Raw genomic sequence first — 18,974 nt, forward strand, 5'->3', positions numbered from 1 at the left:
CTAAGACATTTATATTAAAATCATGCCCTATTATTTATGCTTTCCAGCATACCCGACCTACAGTACAGTATATACTGTATTACTTTTTACAGCATGTACTGTACTATACAGTATATTATCCAACAAAATGAGTTTTATTTCCCAAACTATGTTTGCATATTTTCGGTTTTCATAAACGTAAATTAGTAAATCAAATTCCACTATGTAACACAATTTTTGTTCCTGGGTAGTAAGCGTTATTTCCTAATTGCTTATGCCTCAAAAGTATAGAAAATGGCTATTATTCCCCACAAACTTTGCTTTTGTGACCAGGACAGTGATATTTTGAAATTTACCTATTTCCAATGAGAAAACGGGCGAATTTGTGTCTTTTCGTTCACATAAAGTCAGAAAAAAACAACATATGAATCCAAATTAACATGTATTTATACTAAAGTAATACAAAAATGACTACAAAAGATTTAGAAGTGAGTAGTTTTTCGAGATTTACGATTATACTGTAAATCACTTTCACGAATCAGCCCCCAAATGTAGTCTCCCATCATGTTCTCGTTATACTGTCCTTGGTAGCGGCGTTCAAAGTCCAGTATATCCTGGTGGAAGCGCTCGCCTTGCTCCTCCGAGTACGCTCCCATGTTCTCCTTGAATTTATCAAGATGAGCATCAAGGATATGGACTTTGAGGGACATCCTACAGCCCATTGTGCCGTAGTTCTTCACCAGAGTCTCAACCAGCTCCACATAGTTTTTGGCCTTGTGATTGCCCAGGAAGCCCCGAACCACTGCGACAAAGCTGTTCCAAGCCTCTTTCTCCTTACTAGTAAGCTTCTTGGGGAATTCATTGCACTCCAGGATCTTCTTTATCTGTGGTCCGACGAAGACACCGGCTTTGACCTTTGCCTCAGACAGCTTAGGGAAGAAGTCTTGAAGGTACTTGAAGGCTGCCGACTCCTTATCTAGAGCTCTGACAAATTGTTTCATAAGGCCCAATTTGATGTGCAGTGGTGGCATCAGCACCTTCCGGGGGTCCACCAGTGGCTCCCACTTGACGTTGTTCCTCCCCACAGAGAACTCGGTCCGCTGTGGCCAGTCCCGCCTGTGGTAGTGCGCCTTGGTGTCCCTGCTGTCCCAAAGGCAAAGATAGCAGGGAAACTTGGTAAAACCGCCTTGGAGACCCATCAGGAATGCCACCATTTTGAAGTCTCCTATGACCTTGATGCCATCTCAGAAAAATGCAGATATGTATCCACTTAGGCAGCTGGAACTAAACTGAACTGGTAGGCTTAAGGCCCCTGTATTTATACTACTATTTATATTACTGGAAAGTTCTAGAAAGTTCTAGAAGTTACTTCAAGTTTACTCAGCACTGAATCTATCTGGAATGTTCTGGAAAATAGGTAAATTTCAAAATATCACTGTCCTGGTCACAAAAGCAAAGTTTGTGGGGAATAATAGCCATTTTCTATACTTTTGAGGCATAAGCAATTAGGAAATAACACTTACTACCCAGGAACCAAAAAAAAAAAAAAAAAATGTTACACGGTGTTCTCAGAAACCTGTTTCATGTTAGAAAAAAAATCATATTTGTATTTATTAATGTACCCAAGTAAAACCGCTGCTCCTTCTTAGCTCATTTAACATTCATAACTAATATCTAATATCTATATCTATCAAACATTCAATAGTGATGAATTAAGAAGTACTAAAAGAAACTAACTAGCTTATTTAATCCTGCGTATTGAGGTTGGATAAATAAGTTATCTGTAACTTGCTAAAGTAATGCATACCTATTTACAGTTTCTAGCCGGTATGCCATATGTGTTCAATGTATGGATGATGGTTGTATTTTTTTTGGGGGGGGGGGTGATGTTAGTACCACTGGATCACACCTCCCTCTGAAAGAGGAGCTGGGCTGACAAAGCCACGCACTCTCTCCCCCATCATGGGGACTGCCTACAAATAAAACCGAGGTTGAGGAGGTGAAGGAGGAAGCCAGCAACAGCTCGGTGAGTTTCATTGAGGTTTAAATAAGTTTGGGAAGAGCTAGCGATAGGAAAGGCAAGTCCTCCATGATGCAAATCGCATTATATGAACAATTTGGAAATGAAGACTGGCTTTTTACCTACAGTGTATTTCTAAGAAAAGTAACTTTATTATTATATAACTCTAATTGCTATGTAAACATCAGAAGGTATAGGCGCTACTAGTATGGTTGCTATCCCAAAGTTCAAGTCCTAAAAGCAGATACTTTGGTTATCAATTACAGGCGTGAAAGCAAAGCTGTGCCAGTTATTTTTAGCACCTGTGTTTCAATACCATGTGAACACAGAAGGTGGAAAGGTCTTTGCATAGTTGACATTTTAATCAGTTCCTTTGGAGCCGCCCCTTGGTTAGATAATTATATATTTATCACATTTCTGACATTCTCAGAACAAACATACTGAGCTTTAATAGCTATGTGCTATTCCCTGAGGAATCTGCTTTTAACCGGTAGTTGCAGATAAAGTGACATTGCAAACCTGAATTAGGTGAAATCAATCACTTACAAAAAGATACAGGCCGGGCAGCAGCTAAATGGGATCTTGGTCAAAATTTGTGAGGAGTCTGTGAGATCTCACACAGCAGGAGTGCTGTTTGCTTTGTCATTCCATAACATGTTAAACAAACAGTGCTTGATGAAAGGGCAGTCCGCAGCGAGATATGTCAAAGTTAATGCAGAACAGATCAAAAACACTTGTTGTAAGAAACACTTCAGTGCAAATTCCAAGCCTCCCTCAGTCACAAAAGCGCAGTGTCACTGACTGCACAGCATGGGACCCTGTGCAACGACCTGTGTGAGCAGCATACTTCATTCGTTTGGCAGAGCCTTCCAAGCAGTTGTGATTGAACTCACAGGCCAATGGGATTCGCCTGCTCCCAGGTGGATTATGATGATTTCAATGAGAAACAATCAGTGGAATGTAATTGTGTAACTATGGCTTCGGTTCAGGGAACATGCCTGGGCAGGTATGGGAACCTTTGTTCTGAAAAAAAAAAAATGTCACAATTGGGATGTAAAGTTTGCTTTTCTTTTCTTTTCAGGCATTATTGACAAAGCATTTCTAAACATAAGAATATCATTGTCGTCATAGCGACCCACGCATTTGAATGGACACAATAAGAAAAATAATACTTTAGGTAATAATCGTCCCTTCCCTTCTTTATCCACTCTCCTGTTCCAGAAGCAGGACCAGTTTGTTTTCCTTTCCTCATACATCTCACCTGTCTGATCGGCTGAAGCAAGTCATGTAAACAAACATGTAACAATCAAGAAAGTGTTTCTGATTACTGATTTAAGTTTCCTTTATTGCTTTTGTTGGTTTTAATACCTCGTCCTAGCAGATACTGTAGGTGCGCACCAAGCAGTAATAACATAGTAGATACAGACTCTCAAATCACTACTACAAACCTGATCTGTGATCTTCAGTGCCTAACAAGGTCAAAGGTCTGTTGACCATAAAAAAGAAGACATGCTGGGGCCTTTATGGACAACAGCGTCCTCTGTAGAATGTATAGTAACATTTAAAAGGTTAAAATGGAATCTCCATTAATCTGACAGCCAGGGTGTGTTTTTAGTTTTGTTTCTATTTTACCCTCTTGTCATTTTTACACTCCAGGACCTTTGAGGGTTGAGAATGGAAGCTGAGGAGCACATTAAATGACTGGTTTTCAAGGGAGAACCTTACGGCAGGAAAATAAACTTTGGATCAAAGATTACAAATAACTTACAGAACACTTCATGTACAAGTACTTAAACTGAACTTTTTTGCTTGCCATTCAGACATGAGTTTGACTAAAGAATGCACATCTTTCAGGCAGGGCAGCTTTATATACACTGCAAAGTATGATCATTGGATTCACAGGAAAATCCAGCACACACTGTGTTATAAAAACAGGACACAATTTACCCATGAAATTGATCAGATTGTGTTTGTAACACCTGCTGAGAATGTCACTAGATAGGCATACTAAGGGAGTTTTGAATCTTGCGGCACGTGCTGTATTCCATGTTGACAAAAATAGTTAACTATAAATATTGTAGCTTTTTCTTCCTTGCTCTTTTTACTAGTTTTTTTTACACTCAAACTCACATGAACCAAAAAACATTGTCATGTTTTATACTATTCCTGAAGCTATCCTAATCTTAAGAGCTCTACCAGTGAACACTCAAGTTTAGTTTCCTCACATGCAGTACTGATATGACCCGAAGTTGCTGCAGCGGTGCCTTTTTCTTGGGTACTGACAATTATAGTAGCAACTGATTATCAGCAAATACAGCAGGCTCTTCACCCAGATACACAGTATTGTGATCTGTTCTGAGATGGAGGTATGTGGTCAAGCCGATATTTTGAGAAAGGTGAGCCCTGCACTAAAAGGATTGATTTGATTAAAGCATGACGGAATCCACCGGGATTACTGCAGTCACTTATTTTCAGGAGTAATCGTGGGGAAATCATTGATAGGTGGTTCATGCAATCCAGGGTAATTCCCAAGTGCTGTAATAAAGATCCAGCGGTGGGTTATCTCGGCAGGGTGTAGGGTGATCAAATCACCCCTTTGGCTCCTGTAATAGTGGCAAAACCTTGGCAATGGTTTTATCATGGTCTTGGATGAGCCATCTCTGAAATATGTGTGGAATTCATGTCTGATGTTAAGGCTTGATGATTGACTAAAGTTGGACTTTGAGTTGCATATGCAGTACATTCCACAAAAGCAAAAGTTTAACAATGTAATCATCCCAATAATTACTTTTGTTTGTATAAATGGCAGCTGGATTTATGATCGTATCAGACTGGTCAAAAATTGCATCTATAAACTAGGCTGTGTGTCGATATAAACAAGGTATTTATTTGTTTAAATGGCAATACCCAGTACAAAGCCAACTGTACATTTAACTATCTAATGTATTTAAGCATTCATTAATTTGTTCAGGCAGGGGCTCGATCCTCAGTTGCTACCTTCTATGCTGTTAAGGACTCTGTGCAGCAATTCCTTACACCAGTGGTTCCCAACCAAAAATGTTACAGCTAACTTGAAATCTGCAATTGTTTAAGAGCTGAAAACCATTAAAAAGGCCTAATTAAGCAAATTATCAGTTCTTCTTAAGGGTCTAGTTAAGTAATTGAGAGAAAACCAGCAGACAAAGGGGGTCCCCAGGACTAGGGTTGGGATGCACTGCCTTACATGTAGTGATTCAAAAAAGTTAAATCATTTTTGATTTTGCTTCAAGTTCCATGAGGATTTTCTTCTTCCACATGCAGTACACTCGTATGACGGATTCTCTTGATTTTCCAGTTTGATTATTTACTATGAAAATTATTTTTTTAAGAAAACCTCTTCAAAATGGCGGTCAGAAACTGATGTTGGGTGCCTTTTGTTAAAGGGATTGTAGATAACAAATGAATTACTTAAATATCCTTCCCCACGCACACCCTTTAGCCGTATACTGTAGGTCTCAAATGTGCAGTTTTGAAAGAAACACATGTTTTAGCAAACATGTATTTTCATTTTAAAACATGATATCTATTACTACGTTACGTAAATGACATTTCAATTTTCTCCGCCTTTTCGTTACATTTAAACTTCCTGGGTCGCTTCACCTCAGTAGTATCTTCTTGGTCATAGGATGATAATGGCTGAAAGCAGGTCAAGTCATTAGGGGAAGAAGCTGATTGGTTAATGACAGGAAAGAACATAAGTAAGTTTACAAACGAGAGGAGGCCATTCAGCCCATCTTGCTCGTTTGGTTTTTAGTAGCTTATTGATCCCAGAATCTCATCAAGCAGCTTCTTGAAGGAACCCAGGGTGTCAGCTTCAACAACATTACTGGGGAGTTGGTTCCAGACCCTTACAATTCTCTGTGTAAAAAAGTGCCTCCTATTTTCTGTTCTGAATGCCCCTTTATCTAATCTCCATTTGTGACCCCTGGTCCTTGTTTCTTTTTTCAGGTCAAAAAAGCCCCCTGGGTCGACATTGTCGATACAGAATCCATTTCAGGTGTGGGGATGACACAACACAAGTGCAACACAATCTGAAAGCATTGATATCAAAGAGAGGTACCAGATAGAATCAGGTATCATGGGCTATAATATAAACACGTTTACAAGAGTGTTTCTTTCCAAACTGGACGTTTGAGACACATGTTAGATAACAAATGAAAGTAAGTTATATTATTATTTTGTTAGCAACAATCACTTTAATACTTTGACTGTTTTTCTTTTTCAGAAGGTCCTGTCTTTGCATTGCTGAAAGATAAAGGTTTGTCTTACAAACTTCCTTGCTGATGGAATCAGTATGTCTTTGTAAAGATATCCACCACCTAAGATTTAAATTCATTTTACGCATTGCCACTTGTTCCCTGGAGCATCAACACATAAACCAACTCTGAACTCTTACATCAGATTTGTATACCAAACCTTTAACTTTTTTATTAATGGATTAATTATTAAGAAAAAACAAAAACCGTGTGAGTGGTACAAGTATTATCAGGGAGAATACAATGCCTAGCTTGAACAGAACAAGGACATTATCCCGGGTGAATAGACGTGAGTCCTCCGCTAAGAACCTTGGAGTCACCCTGGACCCCTGCCTCTCTTATTCCCAGCACATCTCCACTCTGGCACGCACTTGCCGATTCTTCCTGAGCAACATCCGAAGAATCCGACCCTTCCTCACCAACTATGCTACCCAGCTCCTGGTCCAGGCCCTGGTACTCTCCCGCCTAGACTACTGCAACTCCCTCCTGGCTGGCCTCCCTGCGTCCGCCACCCGTCCGCTCCAGCTCATCCAGAACTCTGCTGCTCGCCTGGTGTTCTCTCTACCTCGCTTCGCCCACGCTACTCCACTACTCCGCTCGCTCCACTGGCTCCCGATCACCGCTCGCATCCAGTTCAAGACTCTTGTTCTAGCCTACAGATGCCTTGACCAGACTGCACCCAGCTATCTCCAGACCCTCATCTCTCCCTACACCCCCACTCGACCTCTCCGCTCCGCCTGCACTAGAAGACTGGCTCTACCTCCGCTACGCTCCCCTGCCTCCCGAGCCCGCTCCTTCTCCACCCTTGCTCCGCAGTGGTGGAACGACCTTCCTACAGATGTCAGGACTGCCCAGTCCCTGACCACATTCCGGCGCCTCCTTAAGACTCACCTCTTCAAACAGCACCTGTAGAACTCCTCTGTTGTATCCTGGGACACTATCACCCTTCATTTAAATATGCTTTATTTTGCTCTTATCTGCCCCCTATTTTACTGCATTTAATCCTGTACTTCAGAATATTGTAATCTGCCAAGTGTTTAACCTGTAGTATTTTGTACTTAATCATATCCTGATGTAACTATCACTATTTAATCATATCCTGATGTAACTTTCACTATTATCTGCTGTATTATTGAATTGTGGTTTGTCACACTTGAAAAAATTATTGTATTTCTTGCTCTTATTGTATGACTTGTATTGTAACACTTGAATGTATTTGTATTTGCTTGCGATTGTAAGTCGCCCTGGATAAGGGCGTCTGCTAAGAAATAAATAATAATAATAATAATAATAATAATAATAATATGAAGCATGGTCATTTTATATCACTGTCTTAAAAGCAAAGGAAAAAGAATAACAAACAACGATAGAAAAACAACCACTCTGATGACATAATACAATTTAATAAACAAGAAAAGGGTACAAAATGTAAGTTCTTTAAAAAAAAAACAAATAATAAATAAATAATAATGTATTGCTGAGTTTCCCGAGTTATAGTTTCTGCTTGCAACATTTTCTAGTTTTCCAAGGATACATTCTTTATTCTCAACAATAAAAAAATACACATAGTACAACAACAACAAAACCAATATTTTTTATGAATACAGTATACATTCATACAAGTTAACCATAAATAAATGACAAGTAAATACATTTAATTTGTTACTGAGTGCCATTGTTAACAGTACACAACTTCTAAAGACAAGCCAGTGAGAAAAAATAGCATTTGTATGCATGATGATGCAGCACAGGTTCCATATATACTTTACAAAACAGCAGAAATGGTATGTTTGGTTCAGACCTGACTGATATTAGATCTTGCATTTCAGTTCTTATACAAGTTCAACACTGATCCACTTATCAGCTTGGTGGGAACAGTCCAGTTTTATCTTGGTAGACCTTGTATAGGGTTTCTGAGTATTAGACCTTTGCTGATAAAGGATTTACAACAGATTTGCATGCATAGACTGTCAGGGATTGAACTGTGTAAATAATGCAGATTACGGGAATCAGACAGATTTCAAGATCTGAAGTGTGTGTATATAATGTATATAATGTGTGTGTGTGTGATTTTACAGCGTGTTGCTTTCAAAACAAGGTGAGTTTTATTATTTTTCTTGATTTGACTTTATTATTCTCTGCTGCACAATGAATTGACTCTATTGTCAGGCACAGACTAAGTGTAATGTATTGTGTTGTTCGACTTCACAAATGGACTTGGATGTTACGAAGAGATGGTTACAATAAAAGGCAGCAAAATGTATATATTTCCATTGTTAAAACCAGACAGCTGACCAGTAAAAAAGACAAGGTCAATGCTAAAGGCGTGGCATTATTAATAGCTAGCAGAAATATTTGCAGGGCCAGTGACTTATTATGCGACCCATAGCATCAGATATGTAGCTAGACATTGACCAATAGCAATTGGGGTTTCTGGTCAAGTCTGATCAAGGTAAATTAAGAGAAGCCTAATGACATATAATGCAGATACCCACACAATGTGTTCTGACTACATATAGTATTAAATATATTGTGGGAAATGACTGAATAATTATATATATATATATATATATATATATATATATATATATATATATATATATATATATATATATATATACACATACATACATACAGTGGTTTGTAGAAGTATTCAACCCCCTGCAAAGTTTTCACATTTTGTTGGCACCTGAGCGTACTCCACGACGCTTTCAAATTAGACTTTACATGTAGAATCAACACAAACTACTCCACACTGATAAAGTTAAAAAATGCATATAGAATATAAATAAGTAAGATTTACACAGAAAAACAGATTAATCTCAGTTGAGAATGTATGGTACAAAGTACAGGCTCTGAAACTGGGGAGGAAATTCACATTTCAGCAGGACAATGACCAGAAGCACAAAGCCAAAGCCACGCTGAAGAGAATTCACGTTCTTGAGTGGGTCAGTCAAAGTCCTGACTTGAATCCAATCGAAAATTTATGGCGAGACTTGAAGATTGCAGTCCATCGACAATTCCCAACAAACTTATCAGAACTGGAGCCATTTTCCTGTGAAGAATGGGCAAACATTTCACCATCCTACTGTGCAAAGCTAGTAGAGACCTATCTAAAAAGACTCATAGCAGTAATTGCTGCAAAAGGTGCTTCTACCAAGTACTGACTTAAGGGGCTGAATACTTATGCAACCAGTAAATTTCATTTTGTACATTTTCTTTGCAAGTTTTGATGACATTTAACCTCCTCCTCATATAACAGTGTTCAGTTTAACCACTACAGCTTTGAATAAAAAAAAAGTTTTTTTTGAAAAACTGTGCATACATCATTTGTAATTCAACAAAATGTGACATTATTGGTAGGGGGTGAATACTTCTGCAAACCACTGTGTATATATATATATATATATATATATATATATATATATATATATATACACACACACATGTACACCAGTTTTCTGACAGTCAATAACTGGTGGGGGACACTGCAGAACGGAAACAGCGTTTCAGACTGGCTTGCCATGGGAATTAGTGGGTGAAAAGGAACAAAGGTGCAATAGTTCTGTCATTATGAATAATTGTTACTTGCAGGAGGTCCTTGTTTTATAAGTCATCCAAACCCTCACATGCACATTCACTACATAAGTGCACCGCATGCTAGTTGTAGGTCTGGTCAATGCAATGTGCGTGCATGGTATAGTATTCTGGTTTACCAAAGCAAGTTTAACAGCATTTGTTACTCAGCAGTACAGAGTTCCATTAAGGCTTTGGTATTGAACCATGGGCACCATTTTTACTCCTAACAGCTGCATAATAGGAATACATTACTGGTGCACTGCTAACATTTGTGATCATGCTTGTTTAAAAATAGCAACCCTAAAAGTCAAAATTAGCTATTGCACTTTTACTGACAAGAAAACAACAAGCTGTAGCTGTAGATTTTTGTTTCTGTGTAATTGCATTATGTCTTGCTGTTGGCCCCTTGCTCTAAAGCAAAGCATCATGGGGTGAGCCTGCTTGTATTCCTTTGTGTACACTACTCTCTGTCCACAGGGTGCCCTGTACTTGTTCAGGGGATAGTGTATATACCCCAGTGGTATACAGCATGTCCTGATACATGGTAAATGGGCAGTTTTTATTTCAAAATAATACTTTTAAAAGTTAAATAAATAAATACATAAATACATAAATAATTAAAATAAGCACTTTGAAAAGATTTTAGGCCAAAGTTCCCAACTATTTCATGAATGCAAACAGTACAACCCTCTTGTATTCTTCTCCGTTAAGGTATTGATAGAGGTTTTGAATTTGGTTGGAGTAGGACTCATCAAGGTCCATCTTTACCAATCTTCTTTTATGTGGTGTGTGTGTGTTTCTGCTTATTTTTTTCAGTCTCAACACATAACCTGTTATGTGTTATTACATTTGTGGCAGGGCACTCCGCTGTGGAGTAAGAACAGCTATGGTTTTCTTTCTGTACTTCACACAATAACCACTTGAAAGGGACATCTATTCGAGAATGAAGGACTTTACAGAGCAAGATAGTTAAGCTGATGGCCAACACTTTTAATGCATTTAATTAAACAAACTAGAAGGAAGGCAGTTTATGACTATCCTTTGCCAGTGTCAGTCAACATTAACTTTTTATTCAAATCCCCATAATGCATTACTTAGGAAGCATTGGTCACAAACACTAAACAGCAAGCCATTGTAAAATGTAACAGTTTAGTGGAAATACTGTGGGACACCAATCACTATATGAAACCTGCTCTTAACATAACAGAACATAAAGGCACCATTGATATTTTTCTCCATTGAAATACTGTAAAACCTGCTACATATGGCACATTCATTCAAAACTCAAAACGCATTTTACATACATATATTTAATTTATAAAAGACTATCTTTTTAATCCACTACTGCTAAAATAAAATAGTTTAATTTAAGTATTTTTTCTTCTTTTTTTTCAGAATACTTCATTTATATAAAATAAAGTTTTACTGGTGACTCTATGTATAAGTATTTTTTTTTTTTACACAGCAATCGGATCTTGATTAACTATTACACTGGACAGCCTAGCTTGCAAATCCTCCTGTGTGGATAGCTGATGGGTTGTGTTAGTCCTGCTGCCGTCAGCCAACCGGAATGCTGGGGCTGACTCTAGGTTTGCTGCCATGGGATTCTGTATGCTCAAGAAGGGCGTGTCTTCCCCTATTCGCTCGTCTTCAGTCTCGCTCTCAGAGCTGCTGCTCTCTGAGCTTGAGTCGCTGTCAGACTCCAATTTGTGTGGAATGTGGCCATTGAGCTTTGTTCTTTTTGCCCGCCGGCCATTGGCAACTTTCTTTGCAGGCTGTTGTACTGCTGGTTCATACTCCTGGGTGGTCTCATACTCATCATCTTCTACTATCCTCAGCGGGCTGGGAGGAGGGCTGTGGGCCTCATGGCCATGGTTGTAGTGGGCAGAGTTACGCTGCTGGTTGCTATTGGTATGGTCGTTCCGTTTTTCCCTCACACGTGGAGGTGTAACCAATAGGAGCGGCCTCTCGTCCTCCACCAAGGGGCTGATGGCCATGGAGGGAACAGATGTGGCCAAGCTGGAAAGGGGCGGGGACATCTCTGAAGGCGGAGACAAAGGGGACTGCAACTCCACAGGGGACATGCGGGTAGGTGTCGTCATCGCAGACACGTACCTGGCGAGTAGAGAGAAGAAAACATGTGAATATGTGGGATACACAGATAAATGGTACTCTCAACCCTTTGACGTCAGAAACCTCTGCAACAAAAAGAGGTACCACCAAAAGGTGTTTTATGATGGAAGTACGCATTGCTGTTTGATTATTATTATTATTATTATTTATTTCTTAGCAGACGTCCTTATCCAGGGCGACTTACAATTGTTACAAGATATCACATTATACAGATATCACATTATTTAATTATTTTTACATACAATTACCCATTTATACAGTTGGGTTTTTACTGGAGCAATGTAGGTAAAGTACCTTGCTCAAGGGTACAACAGCAGTGTCCCCCCACTGGGGATTGAACCCACAACCCTCTGGTCAAGAGTCCAGAGCCCTAACCACTACTCCACACTGCTGCCCATTTTTGATCCATTTGTAAAGATAACAAGCTCAGATGTGTCTAATTAGGCTCATCTTAAAACATAGAACAGCTCAAACTGGGAGTCCTTTTTCTAACCCTGTCATTTTCCAAGGTCATAAATGGAACAATCCAACTACTGATGAAGACACTATCTGAATAATGCATGGGATAATGCATCACACTGCTGAAGGCGCTGGACAAAACGTTTGGCTATGTCGAAAAATTAGAAACATTGAAAAACAAATGTAACTGTGTAATGTGTGTTCATTTTATATGGATTTGTGTATGCATAATTTAAAAGCAAGCAGATCAACATTTTCACATTAGTTTTACGCTTCAACTGCTGTGCCGTCTTTTGTGTTAAGAAAACAGATGGGACTTTTTTTTTCCCTCATCTGAAATGAATGTGGAACCTATGACCCGCTGTCCCAGAGGCAGGTGTGCTACTTGCTGGGCTGTCAACGTTACAAGGAAAAGACAGTATTAGATGGGCAGAGAGAACCAGAGAAATACATACAAAGCAGGCACATTATTCTTACAGCCTCCTTCCTTTGCCTTTTTATTCAGAATCCCCCACCACCTAGAAAATACAATGCATCACTTTTAAAGTGATGTTGTCAATTGTCTACAAAATCCCCCACACTAAATTGCAGTTTGTACACTATGTTTAACGTTATAACCTGTTTGTGCTCCATAGTGTTTGTGTTAAAAACCATGAATGCTTACATTCCATCAGCTCCAAGTTACAATTAATAATATCAATAGAAATTTGAATCACTGTTGAAATAGATTTCTGAAATAATATAATGCTTTACCAGACCACTTCAAAGTTGAATCTACTTTTGATACATTTTATACTATTTTGATACATTTAATACCATTTTGATAATAGAAAAGTATGGCAGAATCAGAACTACTGTACATTCTCCATTCAAACTACAAACACTCCATGGAATGTGTGTTACTGAAGAGAAATGTCTATGTCAAGCTATTCAAAGCATAAATATAACTAAATTACCATACCTACTTTTATAAAACCACCCCTTTATATTCTGATTTACAGCACAGAAGTTTAGAAGGATTGAAGGACAACAAATTATTTATGTGCAGTTTTCTTTCTTTCTATGGGAGATTAACCAGACTTTTTAAAAATAGGATTTACTGCATTTCAAGTGTAAATTAAAAAAAAAACACATTTGCATGTATTCTGCTAGTTATGATACCCATAAATATTCAGTTGTTGATTATTTTTAATCCCCTGACTTCTGTGTTTCAGCGCATGTGAGGAGGAGCTGTGATGAAACATTGATCACTTGGCTTCCTATCCTCCTTGGATGCTCCAATAAACAAGACAGTGGAATCTTACTTTCTCCATTGTTTTGGCCAGTCAGCATAAGACAGCAGTCTATTGATTAAGCTTTGATAAAATACACAATTCAACAAACTCTCTGGTCAGTGTTCATAATTTAAGATTACTGAAGATTTAATGATGGTGTGTTTGAAGTTATGGCTGATCCCTCCATATTCTAAATGTGAAGCTCAAAACCTCAAAGGCAATGCAACTGAATAGAGATTAATAGCAATGTGTTTTCAAAGGCAAAGCAGCTGCATAGAGATTAATAGCAATGTGTTTTTGTGTTACATTATGGCTGAACAGAGGTTCTCTGAGGGTCCTTGGTCTCTTTGAAATATCCATAGTAAAAAATCAAAAAGCAATTGCTTTCTTACCTCTCGCTGTGTGGCGAATCCTTGTAAGACTCGGGAGAGTCCCGTGCATTCTTTAAATAAGTGGTAAGATCTCGAGCGCACCCTGTGCCATTCAGACGGCCTCGGTGCCCAACCGGACTGGTCTGTCCATTGGTTCCCATTGAAGATGTCACCAGTGCAGAACGGCTTTCTGATGTCATGCTTTCAGTCTTTCCATTGTTCCAGCTGAGAAAAGGTTTAGGAAAAAAGAACCAAATTCAGTTCATGGTTTCACTTTCTGTTAACATCCATTACAATTCTTTCTTTCTATCTTTCTATCTATCTATCTATCTATCTATCTTAGCTAACACAATTTTCATACACCAAGCAAGTCAACCTCACCTCACTGGTCAAGATGTATTAGATAATACAGCATATTGGATATAACCATAGCTACTTACAGTTGTTATTTTATCTTCCAACTTCTAATGACAAAGACATCACAGAACATTAGAATAATAGCCTATTTCGCAATGCAATAATAGATTATTTCGAAAACTCATTCTGGGACAATGCACCCAATGCTGAAGCTTTTAACTGGAAGGCAGCACTCTACAATAATAGCATCAGACAGCCTGTAAATATGCCCTAAACTTTCAAAGATAGTATAAATGGCTCTTTGTAGGTATGCACTGAAAGGGGAAACTGAGGGCTAGTTAATTTTGGCAAGAACCAGAAGCTGCTTGTTTAAGTTTGTATGAAATTGAACTGAAACAAAGGCCTGTAGTTACCTGTGGCTCGATGTCTGGGTAACAGGGGTATCGTGACGTGTGGTTGACGAGTACTGGCTTGTGGAGAATGATGTTTCTGTTTCTTTTTCGATTATATGGTCTGCATAGATGGCGTTTTTAGATGCATGCTGCTGAAATAATAATAAAAAAGCCATTACAGATATTAATAAAATGAAACATGGTAGACTACAGAACAATAACGTCATAAAAATACAAGAAATGAGACATTATGATCCTTTGACTAATTTTCAATGAAGGCAAAAAAAAACATTCACTATAATTAGCAAATTATATTCATGTGTTATTACCGTCTTGTGTTATTACGCTTTTTTGCCATGATTCTTGGTTTTGTTTTACATTTTACTGCATTATTTTTTTAATAGTGGATAAACCCATTTACGTATTGAGTTTCTTTCATGAACTAAATGTTTCATGGTGCCTACTATTACATCACAAAAATGTCCTTTAACAGAACAGCATTTTCAAATTTGTAATACTGGAGAGTGTAGTGCTTTTCCTTCTATTTTTTCTTCTTTAACATTTGTAAAACATGGCAGTCTGGTTCTGGGAGTGTGATATGATACATTTCATAATGTGTAAGAAAGAAAGTACATGTCTTCATGTTTGTTACCTTATAAAGAGTATGTGCTATTTTACACTTACATTCACTAGCTGTACACTTTCTGTGGGTGGGTTGGGGTGGTAGGGTCCGTTTGCAAGGTTATTCATGTTGTTACGCTCGGATCGCAAACTCTGCCTTAGGCGATCATGAAGCTTTTTCCTCTGTTTCCTGTTTGAGTAAAGATAATCACTGATAAGTACACTGTTTCAGTGGTACGTTTGTTTAATGCGCTATTTACTTTCCAGCTGCATTCAGAAAAAGTTAGAATCAGGTCTTTAATTCCGCAAGTTTACAAGGACTTGCAGATATCTTCTGATGTCTTCAGCAGGGGCTTGACCTCCTTGTGCAGTGCAGAAGAGTCCTGTATCCTCATTCAAAGTTTTTAAAATGTTTCTTAATCCCCACACACATGTAAATAACCATGATTTGGTATCTATAGACAATAGCAAAGTTGGATAAGCTGTTTTGTAAGTAGAAATGGAGGTGAAACATTAGTACATGCATACAGGCAGACAGGCAAACACCTTCTAACTACGGAGCTAAAGAATGCTCTACTGTAGTCTCCTCACAATTGGATAGGAGGTTCACTAGACTTTCAACATATTTTTGTTCAAATTAGACTGAACTTAAATGTTGACGACTATATACATATGCATATACAGTAGTGGGTGATAACTACTGCACTGTATTAGCTCAACATGTATAATTATTCACATTATACTATGTCATCATTGAATTAATGGGAAAACTGCATTACTTGGTTTTGCAGTAGGCAACCACACACATGATGCCAACCACTAGCAGTGCAATGCAGATGCCTGTGATCGTTAGCACTCGTTTCTGGTAGAGCTCTTCAGCTTCTAAAAAGAAAAAAAATAATACAGTTTTAAGTTTTCCACTCTTTACTAAACTTCATTTATTTAAAGCTATGTGTTTAACCATGATGTCGGTGTTTATCATACAAACAAGATAATTGCATACCATAGTACAATTTTAATTTCAAAACTGATGCGATGTTCTCTTTTAATGTATTTATTTGTTCATTTTACAAGGAGACCCGCCTCCTTCCATTATTTCAGTTATTTAAAACTTGGTGAAAGTTAGTATTAAGCCACTCTGGAATTAGCTCTTTTGAGATCTCCATAAACATACTGAATAAAGTGCTAACGGTGATGGAAAACAAGGGAGCACATACCAAATGTTAAATAAGGTATGGTTATGTAAATATATGCATACATGAAAATACAATATTGAGCACAAGAGACAGTTTAATCTGTTTTTAGTTTGTTACATCATGTTTGTAGCATATATATATATATATATATATATATATATATATATATATATATATATATATATAAGACAAATTCCTGTCAAAATTAGTGAGTGGCTGTATACTAAGTTCCTTTACATGGACCATTTCAAATGTTTGAATATACTTTTGTAATTATTATATTATAATTTTAAATGTAACACAATTTAAAATTACATTTCATTTAATGCACGCATTATATATAGAACATACATCTATCTTTACACATTGTACAGTACATGTAAGGTTTTGTTCACAGGTCACACATAATAAGGCTCTCTCCCAGCTAAACTGGAGATCTTACATACTTGTAGAGAATCCAAGTTGTTTCCTTTAGAATAGCAATGTAAGTAATTGAATCTGTATACACTTGTTTTACATTTTATACGTAGCACATCACAATATAGCACCCAATGTGATTTATTAATTTGTAGAACTGTAGTATACTACAGTATGTTTGTGTTTTGTGTGCAGGAGTTGAATTATTCCAATCAGCATAATCATTAGCATTACACGTACATGTACATTTCCTGTGAACAAACCCTGGTAAGGCAAGCATGTAAACACATTACAATTATTGAATAATCATTGGCAGAAAAGAAAGGTTGTTTAAAAGAGACAAAGGACAACTCAATAATTAACATGAATAGTGTAGTAAATGATAGGAAACACACTGACGACACAAAGAGACACTCAATGAAACAGAAGTTGAAAAAAAAAACAACAAAAAAAAGAAATAAACAGAGTTTGGAGGAGTCAACTGTAGGCCTGGCACAGCATGCTTGATACTGGAAAAAACAGAGTGAAGAATGCTTGGAAAGGCTGAAGCAAAGTTCGAAGGGATTTCACATACAGCATAACGACTAAATTACTTTGGCCAGCTAACGAGGCATGTACTGTTTCCTTTGGTGGCATTACTGTCAGTCAGTGCTTAAACTGAACAGATACTAATACAATGTTCATTCTGCTCAAGTGTGTTCAATGCATATTTTCAGACTCTGCAGACTGAGGATCAAACTCAATGCATGTAAACTAATTCTATATCAAATGTGTATATGTTGCTTGTACTGTCCTAAGGCAATGCAGAGTTGAGGACTTGACTCCCAGCATTCATAAGTGTTTGAGGTTAAAGGTGCATAAAGAATTAACGATATATTGAATGTTCCTCAAGTGTAATGAGTCATGCAGGAATCTATTGTGACAGTATAAACGTGATTTAGAGTCGGTCACTACCATAATGTATAATGTTTACATTAAATTGAAGGAATGCCATTTATTTTCAGGAAATATTGAATTGGTATGTAGCAGATGTTTAATGAATCACTGCCAAACATTTTTGCTAGGACTACTGCTTTATAATTACAATTAACTGTCAGTATGTTCAGAAGTTTGTAAATTATATTGAGTAATTTCTTTAGCACTACTTTTGTGTAAATCTGTTATAGCTGTATGATCCCTTCTTAAGCATAAGGAAACTGGTTGGAATTAAAGAAAAGTCTTAAGCTCCTAAGAATTCTAAATTCGCAAGCTAAAAGCAATGATTGGTCCATACCCATAAATTCAATCCCAAGATGCTCTGCCAATGCAGAAAGTTGACAAAAAGAAAGAAAAAAAGGAAAAACAGTTTCAGAAAAGAGCATTACTCTGTACTCAAAAAGCAAATTACACATGACTAGTCTGCTTTCACACAGAAAATGTGACAAGCGGCAAACATTCAAATGAGACAGTGCTCAGATAGGCTAATAGTTATCGAGAGAGACTTTTCTATAGTGATGGCCTTCGTTATATTGGTCTGGTTAAATTGACTTCACTCTCTTTCTTACTGTTTAAAAAAGACAAATGTAAAAAATTAAGTGAAAGCACTCGAGGTTTTTAGAGCTGCACTTCGTCTAACTTTGCCTGCAGTAAAACTGATGATACTAAAACACAGTAGTAGTAATAGTTCCACTTAAAAAAATAATCAACTCTTTCAATATTATTATCATTCTTGCAATAGCATCAAAATAAAATTAGGTTGTTTTTAACAAATAAATTCAGACGAAGGGGTTATTTCTATTGTATTGCATTATGTACTGTAATATTATATATATATATATTATTTTAAAGAACCTTGCACATACAATGTAATTTGTTGTTGTTAAGAAGCACTAAACTATTCTG

The 18,974-nt window shown here is 37.5% G+C and overlaps 1 protein-coding gene across 7 annotated transcripts in view; it reads right to left on the reverse strand.

Moving 5' to 3' along the window:
- Positions 1 to 8,915: 8,915 nt before the first annotated feature.
- Positions 8,916 to 18,974, reverse strand: part of LOC117409519 (pro-neuregulin-1, membrane-bound isoform) — a 175,627-nt gene continuing 165,568 nt past the window's right edge. For 3 of the 7 annotated variants that reach the window (XM_059012933.1, XM_059012935.1, XM_034015703.3), the window contains 5 exons: positions 16,260 to 16,362; positions 15,544 to 15,670; positions 14,881 to 15,011; positions 14,132 to 14,335; positions 8,916 to 11,988 (listed from right to left, as the gene is read on the reverse strand). In XM_059012933.1, coding sequence (XP_058868916.1) covers positions 11,331 to 11,988; positions 14,132 to 14,335; positions 14,881 to 15,011; positions 15,544 to 15,670; positions 16,260 to 16,362 — 1,223 coding nt within the window. In that variant the 3' untranslated portion in view covers positions 8,916 to 11,330. Of the gene's footprint in view, positions 11,989 to 14,131; positions 14,336 to 14,880; positions 15,012 to 15,543; positions 15,671 to 16,259; positions 16,363 to 18,366; positions 18,391 to 18,974 lie in introns of all 7 variants that reach the window. The other 4 variants (XM_059012928.1, XM_034015701.3, XM_034015704.3 and 1 more) reach the window with 2 other exon arrangements.

The sequence above is a fragment of the Acipenser ruthenus genome, chromosome 1 (assembly GCF_902713425.1).
Source record: "Acipenser ruthenus chromosome 1, fAciRut3.2 maternal haplotype, whole genome shotgun sequence".
Taxonomy (NCBI): Eukaryota; Metazoa; Chordata; class Actinopteri; order Acipenseriformes; family Acipenseridae; genus Acipenser; species Acipenser ruthenus.